Source organism: Notechis scutatus, chromosome 6 (assembly GCF_049901735.1).
Source record: "Notechis scutatus isolate UNSWTSFEM ecotype Mainland chromosome 6, rNotScu1.2, whole genome shotgun sequence".
Classification (NCBI taxonomy): domain Eukaryota; kingdom Metazoa; phylum Chordata; class Lepidosauria; order Squamata; family Elapidae; genus Notechis; species Notechis scutatus.
The window spans coordinates 65,151,427-65,166,435 of record NC_142014.1 but is presented as its reverse complement, the minus strand read 5'-3'; the positions used below and the strand labels follow the sequence as shown (position 1 = coordinate 65,166,435).

The 15,009-nt window shown below is 41.9% G+C and overlaps 1 protein-coding gene across 3 annotated transcripts in view; it reads right to left on the bottom strand.

Annotated features, from left to right (window-relative positions):
- TMTC1 (transmembrane O-mannosyltransferase targeting cadherins 1) overlaps positions 1-15,009 on the bottom strand; it is a 162,555-nt gene that overhangs the window by 17,346 nt on the left and 130,200 nt on the right. For all 3 annotated transcript variants that reach the window (XM_026695102.2, XM_026695103.2, XM_026695104.2), the window contains one exon: positions 10,422-10,530. In XM_026695102.2, coding sequence (XP_026550887.1) covers positions 10,422-10,530 — 109 coding nt within the window. The remainder of the gene's footprint in view (positions 1-10,421; positions 10,531-15,009) is intronic.

Sequence of the window (15,009 nt, the reverse complement as noted above, 5' to 3'; positions counted from 1 at the left end):
GTCAGGGTATACAGCCAATAAACAGACCACTGCATTCTAGCTTCTAAGTAACCTTCAAAACCCCATGTGGAGTCAATTGCAGTAATTTGCACCTTTCAAAAGGCAATCCCATCTCTATCTATAGTGAACCCGATTTAGTTCTGTGGGACTTAACGGCAGGTAACTTTGTATAGAATTATAGCTATCTGCTCACTTTTGTTAAGAACAAGGGCCTTTTTAGAATTCTGTAAGAGTTAATCTCCAAGACTATGACACAGCTACATATTCTGAATTGGTTTAATTTATAGTTGCTTTTTCAAAACAAGCATTTCCCAAATTTGACAAAACAAGGTTAAATGTATGCTTTGGACTTGCAAAAAATTAATCATAGACACTAATGGGAACGTGTGCGTTCATATTCAAGTAACATCCAGGGCAGCCTCGGAAAAAAGGAATCCTTCACAAGGCTTGGTAAACAGGAATTAGACCTCTGGGTTAGATAAGAAAACATAGAGGGGCACTGATTGTAGACTTTGGATTAAGGATACACACACAAAACAACTGCCGCTGGAGATGTCTGTACACAAAATGACCATCATAAAGTGTGTGGCTGCTTACAAAACACCCATTTAGCAGAAAGTAAACTTATTTCCCCATTGTATTCTCTACTGTTCACTAAGGACCTTGATGGGGTTTCAAGATATCCATTGTTAGGACTAAATATGATGCCTGCCAATTTGCTACTGATTTATGTTACTTAAAAGAATCTTTTAAGTGGAAAATCAACCAACCTAGCTTAAATATTGCCCTGGAAGCGTGGGATTTTATCTGCTGGATGTCTGCAGTGGAAACAAAATTCTGATGGTAGAAAAGAAAGGATGACAACAGAGAACTGTAGTCTAAGATAAACATATGCTTCCAGTAATCTAGCTCATGCTTCCTGAACCTGGTGCTCGAGGCATCATTAGTCTAACATTATTACAATTTCAGGTCTATAACTGGCTGCTTGGAAGAGAATTCTGGCCCCCTCTCTCCTATTAATTTCTATGTGACACACATGCAGACATTATAAATGTTACAAAACTACTGATATATGAGAGTAAGGTTTTTTTTCCACAACTGCGCAGGGAAGAGAGAATTTCAATTACACATTTATATCACAAAGCACAAGCGTTAAAGGGTGAGCCAAAGGCTTCCTACACACAGCAGGAATTGAGAAAAGACAAAAAGGAAGCAAGAGAGGCAGGTTATATGGAGACATCATTCTGAGAGGAACAATGAGGGATTACCTCATAGAATAAGATCTTCGGATGATTAAAGTTGGGGAAGGTCAGAAAAAGCGATGTGTTGGGTTTTCAGTATGGAGAGGTAAGGCAAGACGAAAGAACATGGGGAAAGAGTGTATGCATGCTCTGGAAGTAGGCAGAAAGCTTCAATTCCTGTAAAGGCTTCTGTCAGCGTTCCAGCAACCCTCCATTCCAACCAATAACTCTGAGACAGACATCTCTCAAAGGTTCCTTTATTTGGATAGTAACTGGCACATCCGTGGAATCCCGAATCTGAAAGTTTCGGGCTTCCTTGCAAAAGTCAAAACTACAAATCCATCCCCACTTAGCCATCATCACATCACATGATCCAATCACTAAAGTAAGATTCCCATTTCATTATGTGCAAAACTCTGTGACCTTGAACCAGCAAAAGAATTTTATTTTGTCTAACTCAATGGCTCCCAAAGCGGGCGGTACTGCCCCCTGGGGGTGGTGGGATGCCTTAGGGGGGCAGGGGGAGCTAAGAGGAGGCAGGGGGGTGCTGAAGGTGAGCGGCAGGGCACAATTCAGGGGTGAGAAAAAATTCCGCTGCCGCGTTCGAGGCGAGGCCCCGCAGGATCACCCCACTGACTTGCACGTTCTGGTGCAAGGAGCTTAATGGGATAATCCTGCGTGGCCTTGCCCCGAACGCAGCATTGGGAAAAGACAGCAAAGCCAGAGTGGCTTTGCTCTCCTTTTCAAACATCCCCCCGCTGCCGGCAGGTGATCCTGCGGGGCCTCCTCCCGAACGCAATGTTGGGAAAGGAGAGCAAACCAGAGTGGCTTTGCTCTCCTTTTCAAATGTGCCAGCACTGCCGCGTTCTAGGTGCCAGTCCCGCAAGTCCACCCCATTGAGCCTGATGCACTGGAGGGACCTACCCAAGCAAGTCTGAGCGGAGCAGTGCACCAAATCAATGGGGTGAGCCTGAGAAAGGGAAAAAGAGAGAGAGAGAGAGAGGAAGAGAGAAGGAAGAAGAGAAAGAGAAAAGGGGGGAAAAAGAAAGAGGGGCAAAGAAAGAGGGGGGAAGGAAGGAAGGGACAGAAAGGAAAAGAAATAAAGAAAAAGGGACAAAGAAAGAGGGGGGATGGAAGGAAGGGACAGAAAGAAAAAGAAATAAAGAAGGAGGGAGGAGAAAGATAATGAGATATCTATTCTACTCCAATCACCTGCTCCAGCAGGGTTAGAAGGGAGAGTGTGTGTGTGTGTGTGTGTGTGTGTGTGTGTGTGTGTTCTCCTTGTAATTTACCAGTACATTTTGGTTTTGCCTTCTTCAGAATTGGCATTGTAATACATTGGGGAAAAGTAATTTTTTAGGGAGGAGGTCTGGTCCAATGGATCCTGTTTAAAGCCTCAACAAAATGTGAGAGCTTCCTGATAGTCTTGGCCATGTTTCATCCACAAAACCTTTTATTAATAGAAGCCAAAGATGTTTCAATGTGCTGGCAAAGATGCTGGCAAAGATGTTTCAATGTGGAAAAGAGCCTCTAAACTAGGCCTCATTTCAATCTGATGCATCAGGTCTCTCTCTCTCTCTCCCCCTTTCTTTGTTCCTTTTTCTTTCCCTTTTCTCTTTCTTTTCTTCCTTCTCTCTTTCTCTCTTTTCTCTCTCTCTCTGTCCCTCTCCCAGGCTCACTCCATTGATTTGGTGCACCGCTCTGCTCGGACTTGCTTGGGCAGGTCCCTCCAGTGCAGCAAGCTCAATGGGGTGGACTTGCAGGACTGGCACCTAGAACGCGGCAGTGCCAGCACGCACGTTTGAAAAGTAGAGCAAAGCCAGAGGTCGGTTTGTAATTTTTGCTGCAAAGAATCACAAAGCTTCTGGCTTGTGTGCACAAGAAGTGGCACACATGACAATGCAATTCAGCAACATAAAATAAAGAAATACAAATAAAACAAATCAACAAGAATCGGCAAAGCATCTCTGATTAGATTTTATTCACTACCAGAATCTAATCAGAGATGCTTTGCTGATTCTAGTCCAGTGACCTGCTCCAGCAGGGTGGGAAGGGAGTATGTGTATATGTGTGTGCATGGCTGTCAAAACTCCAAAAACCGGTCAAGTAGTTCTGGGGAGGCCAGTCATAAATTAGAACACTTGCTAAGCAACCGGCCATTAAGTGAGGACCACTTGTATTTGGTTTGCCAGTCACCAAACCATGCCCACTCAGTCACGTGACCAGCAAGCCACACCACCAGTCACATGACCAGCAAGTCCCACCCACCCAGTCATGTGACCAGCAAACCACACCCTCAAATTAGGCCATGCCCACAGAAATTTGAATCCCGCCCCTGGGTGGGGGGCATTGATGATGAGTTTGTAGCACCAAGGGGGCAGTGGACTTAAAAAGTTTGGGAACCACTGGTCTAACTAGATATACTCCCCCCTCCCACTTTCTTAGGCTCAGTTGTGGCAGTGTGGGAGCACTGAGTCTCAATATGGCTTCCAAAGCTGACAGCTTCAACTCCTAGAATTCCCCAGCCAGCATGGAATTCTGGGAGTTGAAGTCCTCACATCTTGAAGTTACCTAAGTTGAGAAAAACAATTCATGAGAAAAGGTAATGGCAAACCATTTTTTTTTTTTGCCAAAATGGATGTGTCTCAGATGCCACCAGGCAGAAAGACAAGATGGGTGGGATTCATTTATCCCAACTAGGTACATTTGCTCCCCAGAAAAGAGAGAAGGTTAATATCAGGCTTCCAAACAGGCACAGTTGTAAAACTTAGCTCTCCGAATACTTTACTCCATGTTCAAAGATTGTCTTATTTGGCAAATGGCTCATGGAACAATTTAGCAAACTTAATTCTTTTTGTTGAAAACAAGAATGAAACCCCATATCGCAAGAAATCAAAGCCCTCGTCTATGTCTATGTTTCTGGATTGAAATCCTAGGATTTTGCCTATCCATCTTTCCAAGATAATGGAATTTGGCCATTCTCCTAATGACTTTGGAAGACCTGATCTATGTTGGTGTAATATTCTCTCTAGCATAACAGAAGTAATGTTGGTTCCTGCCTCATTCCTTATAATCAGGTTCCAATACTCTTATCAACTACAGTTCATAAAGCAACATACTTCCTTTCAGGCTTTTTGCTGTTTGTGGGCCTGCTCTCAGTTTTGTGATGCTTTTGAAAGAGCAAAGGGCATTTTTGGAGCCAACCTCACCCCCACCCAATTGCTTTTCGTCATTATACTGGTGATCTTTGAAATGTTGTCTATCAACAACAAAGCATGTGCTTTGAAGATGGTGTCTTCAATTGTTAGTGCCTGCGGTCACCGGTGAAGAGAAAGGCTTCTGAACAGAGAGGTGCTTTCAGTAGGGTACAGATAGTCCTCAGGTTACAGTGGTAGTTGGGACTAGAATTTTCATCACTAAAGGATGAGGTCATAAAGGACAACGTCATGTGGCTGCATCACTTAGCAATGACAATCCCACCAGTCCCCATTGCCGTTGTTAAGCAAAGACTATGTGGGTTGTTAAGTGAGGACTTCACATGACCACAACTGTAGGAAGAAGTGGAAACCCAGAAGTGCCTGCTTATACCACTGAAACCATGTTCCAGTCAAGCAGGCCATTGAGGGTGAGAGCTATGGGTGGGCGAGGCTGGTGCCACAGACAAGTGCTAGGAAGACGGGCAGGCACTACAGAATACAACATCTCCACACCCCCTGGGGAATCAGTTAAAAACTCCCTTGCTTAACATCGGAAATTCTGATCCCATTTGGGGTCGTAAGTGGAGGATTACTGTATACATAACCTGACACAAAGTCAATGAGCTTCATCAAGCGTACAACTAAATCAACTGCTACCTTTGCAACATTTGAGTCTCCTAAGCACTTCCATGGAAACAGGTTTTTCTCTAGAAAGGAGACAGTAAACATTTTTAAGGAGAATTTTATAGTGTTACTTTGAAGTTTACAAGAATGACAAGCCAATTTTCTGGCATGGAAAAAATAGCCTGATGAAAGGTGCAAAATTATCTAAAACACCAGAACCCTCTGATTAACGCTTGGGCTTACCAAAGTAATTAGTTTATATTAAAAGTTATTCTCTTTTCAAGTTTGCTATGACTTGAAATCATCATCCACGAGGGGGACGAGGTCATTACGTGGATTTCCTCAACTCTTTTGAGCAAAGAACATTAAACATGTGCTTCTTTTACAATTCCAGGAGCATGAGACCATCAGTTGCATTTTAGATTGAATTGGGTATGTCTAGTTTAATGAAAAGAAGGACTAGAGATGACATGATAGCAGTGTTTCCATATCTAAGGGGTTGCCACAAAGAAGAAGGGCTCAAGCTCAAGCTATTCTCCAAAGTACCAGAAGGCAGGATAAGAAACAATGGATGGAAACTAATCAAGGAGAGAAGCAATCTAGAAGAAAGGAGAGATTTCCTGACAGAATAATGAATCAGTGAAAAGACTTTGTCTCCAGGTTGTCAATGCTCCAACACTAGAAGTTTTTTAAAAGAGATTGGACAACTATTTGTTTGGAATGGTATAGGGCCGTGATGGCAAACCTATGGCATGCATGGCACAAGTGGCACGCAGAGCCATTTATGCTGGCATGCAAGCCGCAGGCAAACTTACCTCACTGCGCATGCGTGCGCCTCACAGCTGATTTTCTTTTCAGTTGGTTTGAGGCCTTTTTCGGCCTCCCAGAGGCTTGGAAAAAGCGTCTGCAAGGCTTTTCAGGACAAATTATAGGCCCGTTTTGTCACTTCCTGTAAAACCGGAAGTGACGAAACGGGAATATAATTCGTCCTGAAAAGCCCTGCAGATGCTTTTTCCAAGCCCTGGGAGGCCGAAAAAGGCTTCAAACCAGCTGAAAAATCAGCTGTGAAGTGCATTCCAGGTAAGGGGGTGGCGGCAAGGGAGGGGACTTGCATGCACATGCACAGGGGGTGTGGGGAGGGGGCATGCATTGCATTCTGTGAGTGCGTGCATGCTGGTGCACGCACAATTTTTGGCCCAGGAGCCCAAAAAGTGGTATAGGGTTTCCTGCCTGAGCAGAAAGACTAAAAGACCTCCAAGGTCCCTTCCAACTCTGTTATTCTATATTCTATAGATTCTTAGATGGTTTAGGAAAACATACTATATAGGGATGTCTATAAAACATTTTTTTAAAAATCCCTCCAGTTTTTCTCCATAAGGATAAATCTAGGACTTCCGGTTTGAGCTTCTTCAGCGACAGACCAAAACCTCGTCTCTGCGAGGCTTCGATCTGTGCTCACCGCTGGAGCGGCCCAAGCCAGCTGGTTTCAGGGCTAAGCCACCCCGTAGAGGTGGTGAAGAAGGGGGAGACTGCCTGCAGGATTGAGGAGAGCCGCATCTCTCCTCCCCAGCTGGCCATTACTCCCTTTCCCAAAGACAGTTGCAGCGGTGGTCAGAAATGGCCACCACAAAGAAGAACTCGACCGGAAAAGAATGTGCAGGAGGAAGATAAGAAGAGAAAGTTTTGGTTGACCGGGTCAAACAGCAAAAGCAACAAATAAGGTACCCTGGAATTGAAACTGTTAAAAAACAATAACATTGTTCCCTAAGAAGATTTTTAAGCTGCGAAGGAGAGAGAAAAGGGAAAAGATTTGGTTTTCTCCTTTTCCTATACTGACATCTAAGAGACTTAAGCAAGAAATTGGGGGAAAAATCCACTTTGACATCAATAGGCATTTAATGCTGAAAATAAAAAGTCAAAGGGATAATAAAGATTTCTGGATAATTAAAAGCTTTTGAAAACAGGAAAGGGGAGAAAAAAAATAAAAGGGTAGGATCTGGAAGGGAGGAGACTGCCTGGAATTAAAAAAAAACTTACAGCAAAATCTCAACAAGACTTCCAAAAGATACATTCTAACTGAAATATCACAATAAAAACCATAGGAAGAGAAAGTCGAAAAAGAAATAAGAAGATATAACTCAGGACTATCTGGATTACTTGATGATTTCTGGATTCTTGGTTATTGTTTTGAATGACTAAAATCAATCAGATGGTTGTTTAAAACTGTTTAAAATGGCTCCACTTTTAGAAGAACTGAAAATGGAACTTAAAAAGTACAAAGAAGATGCACAAGAAGGGAGAGGTTCTTTTGGCTTCATATTTCAGTTTTTAGAAATGGAGATTTGGAATTATGAGAAACAACAAGAAATGCCTGCAGAACAAGAAGACTGCAACAAAGAAGAAGCCATCTTTAATGAACAAGTAATCTTAGATGGAGGAAAAAAAGGAAAGGGGGGAAAGAGAATGGAAAGTTTAAGATTGGGAAAAACAACTCCCCCCCAAAATAGAGTGAAAAATAAGTATAAAATCAGAAAGCAACAGAAGAGGGAAATGCAGAAGAACTAGAGAGACAAGGGGGTAAAAAGGGGAGGGAGAAGATGAGAGGGAAGAAAGAAAGGAAAAGAAGTTATAAAGGACAGAAGCAAAATATAGAGAAACAGGGCCTATTTAGAGATAATGGGTGAAAATTTAATTGAAAAAGGGATTCTGCAAAGGTACATAAGATAGTATGGTTATATTAGAAACAGAAATAATTTTAGAAAATATGAAAATGTATGATTAAAATGTCTAATAAAATAGCTATCGTAATTCAGTGGAATGTTTGTCAATAAATAAATGTAACAAAAGGTATATTTAATGATTTATAAAGCATATGTGAAGAGAAATAAGGGAAAAATTAATTATGGAGATTATATGTATTTTTAAGGAAGTATGATATTTAATTGAAAAGAAGTGTTAAAGATGTTATGGTTTTAATGATTATTAATGATAGAACTGAACTGGAATGGAATGAGGGTTTATAATTACATATATTTACAATCTTTTTTTTTTTTAAGAATATAGTGTGTATTATAAGAATGTGCCAAGCAGAATTCGATTGGAAGTTATGTATCATGTATTATATTGAAGGTCATAAACTTAAGGTATATATTGAAGTTTAAATAAGAGTTGAATGGATGTAATTAAAAGATATAAAGGTGTCATACTCCAATTAGTAACTACAGGAGAAAATTTGTTTAATGAGAAAAGATAATATGAAATTGCAACAGAACAGACAAAAGTATAAATATAATGATTTGAATTGAGATGAGATAATCAAAATAAAATTGAGAAAATTAAAAGAGGGGAAAAACTATATAGAAAATGTAAAATAGTATAAGATATGGAATAGAATACAAAAAGGAGCATGAAATTGAGTTTTGTGTCTGTATAAAGAAGTTCAACCCAGGACCATGCTATTTTCAAAAAAGATGTTTTACTTGCATTTTGTGTGTGAAAACCCAAATAAAACTTTATTTTAAAAAAAAGGATAAATCTAGAATCTATAATTATTCAGTTGCTTATTTCAGAGCAGTAACATAGATACTATGATTTGTAACTCTTTAAGGACAGATCCTAGGCCCGCAATAGAGGAATGACCTGAAAAGATGATGGAACTGGCAGAGATGGTGAACCTGATTAATTAGGGACAGGAATGTGAATAGCTTTGTGGTTAAATAGCTTGTGGACTTTCTGAATGAAATAAAATACTGAAATTTTGATTGGCTGTTGACAATCGAGTAGCTTGTTATAGAAATGGCTGGTAGTTATTATTTGGCATAACTAAAAAGTTGATACTGTAATTTTACTATGTACTTAATGGATCAAAAAAAGTCAAAAGTCACTGCTTTTTATTTATTTCTTTTTCTCCCCTCCTCACTTCTTCTCCCTATTCTCTTTGTTTTCCCATTTTCCCATTGTTTTTATTTCTGTTTGTATTTTATATTAAGAAAGACATTTAACTGGGTGAAACAATACCTCTCAGGGCAACAATTCTTGAACCAAGATACCTCTAATGGGCTAACTTACAGAATGTGTCCAAAATCCAGGATCCATGGCTCCCATAGGAATAAAATTTGGATAAGTTGTGGCTGCTTCAGTAATACTGGTTGCAGCTATGCAGCTGGGCTGCTGCTGCAGTCACATGATAGCAATTCCTTGTGTGTCCCACCACACTTGGCCAATAAAGAATTCTATTCTATTCAATAGCAATAGCATTTAGACTTATATACCTCTTCACAGTGCTTTACAGCCCTCTCTAACTGGTTTACAGAGTCGGCATATTGCCTCCGACAATGTGAGTCCTCGAAAGGATGCAAACCTGGGTCAACCTTGAGCTGGTGAGAGTCGAACTGCCAAATTGCTGGCAGGCAGCAGAATTGCATTCTAACCACTGTGCCACTGTGGCTCTATTCATTTTTAACTTCCTGTGACAATTTCCCAGCCAGTCCCTCAATCCCTCTCCCACTCAGCAGCAGCCTGTTAAGAAGGAAAGAGGAAGGGACAGGAGAATTCCATTTGTGTGTGTGTGATTGTTTTCATCTGACATGTGGTTATTTGTTTTTGTTTTTCTCCTATGCAGGACACATCTCCCCTTGCAGGTCCACTTTCAATAGTACAAAAATGCAATACAAACTAGATGAGCTTTCCCAATCCGGTGACCTTCAGAGGAATAGGACTCCTGCCCCCAGGGGTGGGATTCAAAAATTTTAACAACTGGTTCTGTGGGCATGTCTTAGGTGGTGGGCGTGGCTTGGTGGTTATGTGACTGAGTGGACATCGCTTGGTGGTCATGTTATTGGCTGGGTGTAGCCAACTCAATATCACTCACATCGAGGCACGCATCTCCTTGCCTGATCTCTCATGACTGTGGGGATGCTGTAACAGTCGTAAGTGTGAAAAATGGTCATAAGTCACTTTTTTCAGTGCCATTGTAACTTTGAATGGTCACTCCACACAAGCAAAGTACCAGCAAAGGAGGGGGGGGGAAACTCCAGAGACGTTCCTGAGACAAGAAGTCTAGTCCTGCCAAGAATAAGGGTTAACGAAGAGGCAGTTTCTTTAAGCAAAACCAGAATGTTTCCTTTCTGCCTTCCTTACAGGATTAGGCCAGTAATTTCTTCTAACAACCGGTTCTCTGAACTGCTTAGAATGTTAACAACCGGTTCTAGCAAATAGGTGCGAATTGGTAGAATCCCACCCCTGCCTGCCCCCCTAAGTTCTAGAGTCTAGACAATGTGATAGAAATCATGAAAATGGAAGTCCAGCATATCAGGAAGGTTCAGTCTGGGAAAAGATGACTCTGAATCTTTTCAGTTACCTGTTCAGCCAAGAGTGAAGCGAGACTAGAATAGGCATCGGCAAAATCTGGTCCATACTGAATGGAACTTCTCAGGAGGAGAACTGCTTCCTCTTTCTTCCCTTGATTCCTGAAAGTCAAATAACAGGGAGTGGATAGCAAAGACAGCTCTTTGAATAATTTACTCAGTTTGCCTATTGATTAAATCACACAGTTAACATACTCAAAACAACCTCTCCTGTCTTTGGAAAAGGCTAAATAATTAAATTCTTCTATTGAATGTCTACTGGGACAGTATTAGATTCCTGGCTGGGTGAATGGGTGGAGGGAGAGATGCGTGGATGTTTTGTGCCTTTTAGTTTACTTTATTGTCATTGCACCTCATACAATGAAATCAAACACCATCTTCAGTGCACATCATGAACATAAAAATAAACACAAACACACATCCTTCACACTCCACACATTGAACCGAAAATCCCCGACACCACACCAACCCTGCACTATACAGTAGAATTCAAAAGAGCTATTGCCCTGGGACAGAAGCTGTTTTTCAGCCTATTTGTCCTTGTTTTTATTATTTTGTACCATCTGCCAGATGATAGTAGTTCAAAAAAAGGGTGTACCTGTTGGCAAATGCTTCGGTTCCCTTCTGTTGGATAGTCTATGAAATATTCACAAATCCCATTTCCCTGCTTTTCAACTCTTTGTTTTCCTTTTTTTTTTAAAATTAAACCAGGCAACACAAACTACCCAGAGAATCTTAGTCCAAACTGGAGGGAGGGAGGGAGGGAGGAGGGGGAGGAAAGGAGAGAGGACTCTGCTTGAGAGATTCAGTAGTTTATCTAAATCTGTTGTTCTCAAGCAATCTGTCTGGTGCTCCAAAAAGAAAGGAAAAGGCATTCTCCTAACTTTCAGAAATGCTGCAGACAGCATTATTTAACAATGCTGGAATAGAATACAAATCATGCAAAAATATCTTTCACTGGTGAAGATGTGTCATCAAGTCAATGTTGATTCTTAGCTCAATGGAGCATGAGCCCCAGCAATGTGGACTTAAATCAACATGGAGAGATTTTCTCCGGGAGGAGCTGTTCCCAATGGGTCTTTTAGTTTTCAACAGGGTTATACTGCTGCTATAACGGAGTCCATTCACCATACCAAAATTCCAAAGCATCAGTACCGTAATTTTTTTATCCTACTTTCTCAAAGTCTAACTTTTTTATTTCCAGAGTGTCACAAGGAAAACCATTGTCTGCATGAGCCTGACCTTTTTGGTATAAACATGCCACAACACTTCAATATTTTCCCCCCAAGGGTTTACTGCTGTTTAATTCTTGACTGCTAGTTCTTTTTCTGTTGATAGTTGACACTAAAAGGTATTGATCTTCACTTCAGGATGCCCATTGTCCATTCTAAAGTTGGTTGTTGTAGTATTGTTGTTAGTACGGTCTTTTTTATATTTAATATGAATCCTGTTCTTCCACTGTGGCTTTTATTACTAGAAAGTTATTGACTTTTATTGCAAATCATCTGCATATTCAGATGACAAGTTAATGTCATCAGCATAGTTCAGATTACTTTGTTTCTTCCTCCAGTTTTAAAACCACACCTGTTTTCTTTCAATCCAGACTCCCTCAATATATACTCTGCATTGCTTTCATAGCAGGATTATAGTATCACGCAAGTGTGATAGGCATAGCAATTTGATACATAAATGAAATAAAAATAAAATAAAATAAATTCTTTCCACAAATGGATGCTAAACCTGTAACAAGACGACACTGGAAATTAATAAAGTTTTCATGGGTAATGACAGGCTAACATCTGGGACCTTGGTAGAACAGAATAATTAGAAGCAAACAAGCATGAGCATTTTGAGATAATTTCACTATTGTTTATTTCATATGTTAACAACAGCCAGATGATGGACTTCACTTTATATTTACAACTTTCTTTTTCATAAATATACAGTTAAGCTCCTATAATGAAAAACAACTGGCAGAGCAACAACTGTGGGATACTGCTTTCATAGGTTTTTTTTTTCCCAAGTTGGTATCATTCAATCTAAATCAACCCCAAATGGTTGGTATAGAGCAGGAATCTTCAAACTTGACAGCTTTAAGACTTCTGGACTTCAACTCCCAGAATTCCTCCTCCAGTCATGTTCGCTCAGGAATTCTGGAAGTTGAAGTCCACAAGTCTTAAACTTGCCAAGTTTGAAGACCCTTGGTGTAGGGTCTCCTGCTTGGGCAGAGAGGTTAGACTAGAAGACCTCCAAAGTCCCTTCCAACTCTGTTATTCTGTTATTCTTGGACCAAAAAAAAATCAAAATACTTCCTCAGAGTCAGCTACGCAGCCCAGAGTACAGAGCACAACACAACTACTATTGTCTTTTGCTAAGAATGATTATCACAAGCACTAAAGAGCGTTCAAAATCAGGCTGAATCAAAATTTAGGCTGGATAAATGCTTCCAAGCCGGTATTATTTGCCCCATTTCAAATTCAGTTCCAAAAGTACTGGCTGAGTGGAACATCCTTTCATCTTCTGCACTCCTAATATATCAGAAGAACACTTCTGCCAGGCTTTGCTATTCAAGGACAATAGAGCTCGGCAAAGAAGGAAAGCAATTTAGGGTGGCCTACTTATCTGCCAATTCAAGGACAGGAGAAATGTCCATTAACACTGCCAAGAGAAAGAACTCAAACAGAGAGAAAGACATTTGCTGCTGTTGCTGTTGCCAGTAAACAGACATTCCTCTCACATTTGATTCTTGCTCTCCCAGTCCACCCACAGGTGCTATTTCTTGTATTAGTAGCCAGAGCACAAGAAGGAGAAAGCGGTGGACAAAAATAAAACAAGGATGGGGAATCTGTGGCTCTTTAGGTACTACCGAACTACACCCCAAACCATCTTCACCACTGGCCATGTTGACCAGATCTATTGCATGTAAGAGACCAGGTTCCCCACCCTTGCTGTAATTTATTTTAAAATATCTAAATAGCTAATATCATTTTGACTGTACGGTCAACTTTCTGAAACTTGGTGCTTTCTGGATGGCCTAGAAAAACTCATGTAGGTGGATAATTCTGGGAATAACATTTGCAGTGCAGGTTGAAGTGTCAAGATGGTCAAAGGTTGATGTAGAGACTCTGAAACTAGTGCAGAAAAGAGCAACAAAGATGATTAGACGATTCATGTATGAGGAATGGTTGTGCAGGAATTGGGCTTGTCTAGTCTAGTAAAAAGAAGGACTAGGGATGACATGATAGTAGTGTTCCAATATTTGAGGGACTGTCACAAAAAAGAGGGAGTCAGCCTATTTTCCAAAGCCCTAGAAGGCAAGTCAAGAAAAAATGAATAGAAATTAATCAAGGAGAGAAGCAACCTAGAACAAAAGAGAAATTTCCTAAGTGAGAACAATTAACCAGTGGAATGGCTTGTCTTCAGAAGTTGTGTGGCTCCATCACTGGAGGTTTTAAAGAAGAAATTGGCCAATGTCTTGTCTGGAATGGTATAGAGTCTCCAGCTTGAGTAGTGGGATGGACTAGAACAGGGGTCCCCAACCACCGGGCTGCGGACCGGTACCGGTCCGTGGAGCACTCTGTGCCCGGGCCGCAAAGAAAATAAAATTTTAAAAAATGGCGGCTTTCTTCGCCTTCGGTGAATGCTGCTGGGATCAGGGATCAAGGACACAAATGAAAGAAGGGGAGGGGAAGCAACCAAAGCCTGTCCTGCTCTCCGGCTCAGCGGCTTCGGTTTCCTCCACCTCGTTCCTCTCTCAGTCGCTCTCTCGCTCCTCCACCAGCCCAGGAAGAAACTGCTTCAAAGAAGCCGGGGGTGGCTTTTCCTGTTGCCGCAGCTCCTCCGAGCGCCCGTTCACCCCCACCCTGCCCGCCCCGCGCGCGCGGTTCAATCCAGTGCTCCGTTCTGCCTGCCTGCCTGCCTGCCTGCCTTAGTTTCTGGTTGTTTGGGAGCAGCTTGGCTGAGAATAATAACTATTCGCCTCTTTTTATCAGCGAAGCTGCTCCCAAACAACCAGAAACCAAGGCAGGCAGGCAGGCAGGCAGACGACACTGGATTGAACTAGCGCGGCGCAGCGGGTGGGGGTGAACGGGCGCTCGGAGGAATGCGGCGACAGAAAAACCACGCTGCGGCTTCTTTGAAGCAGTTTCTTCCTGGGCTGGTGGAAGCGAGAGAGCGACTGAGAGAGGGCGAGGCAGACACCTGAGGGAGGGAAGGAGACACCTGAGGGATGGGGCTGAGGAAGGCAGGGCTGAGAGCCGTGGGCCGCCGCCGCCCAGCGCTCAGTTTTGAAGGCGCTCCTCAGCCCGGCGCAGTTCCTGAATCTGCAGCTGAAACCCTCCGTTTTAAATGTCCCAATAGAAGAGAATATCTGTCGCTCAGGGTTGCAATGAGGAGGCATTGGCGCTCCTGAACTTGGTGGTTTGCTGGCAGACGTTTTTATTACCCGACTAGGTAACAACATCAGATGTTACCTAGTCAGGTAATGGCGTCTGCAAGCAAACTCACCAACTCAGACTCCCGGTCCTTGAAAAAGTGTTTCTGCTTGAAACTGATCCCTGGTACAAAAAAGGTTGGGGACCA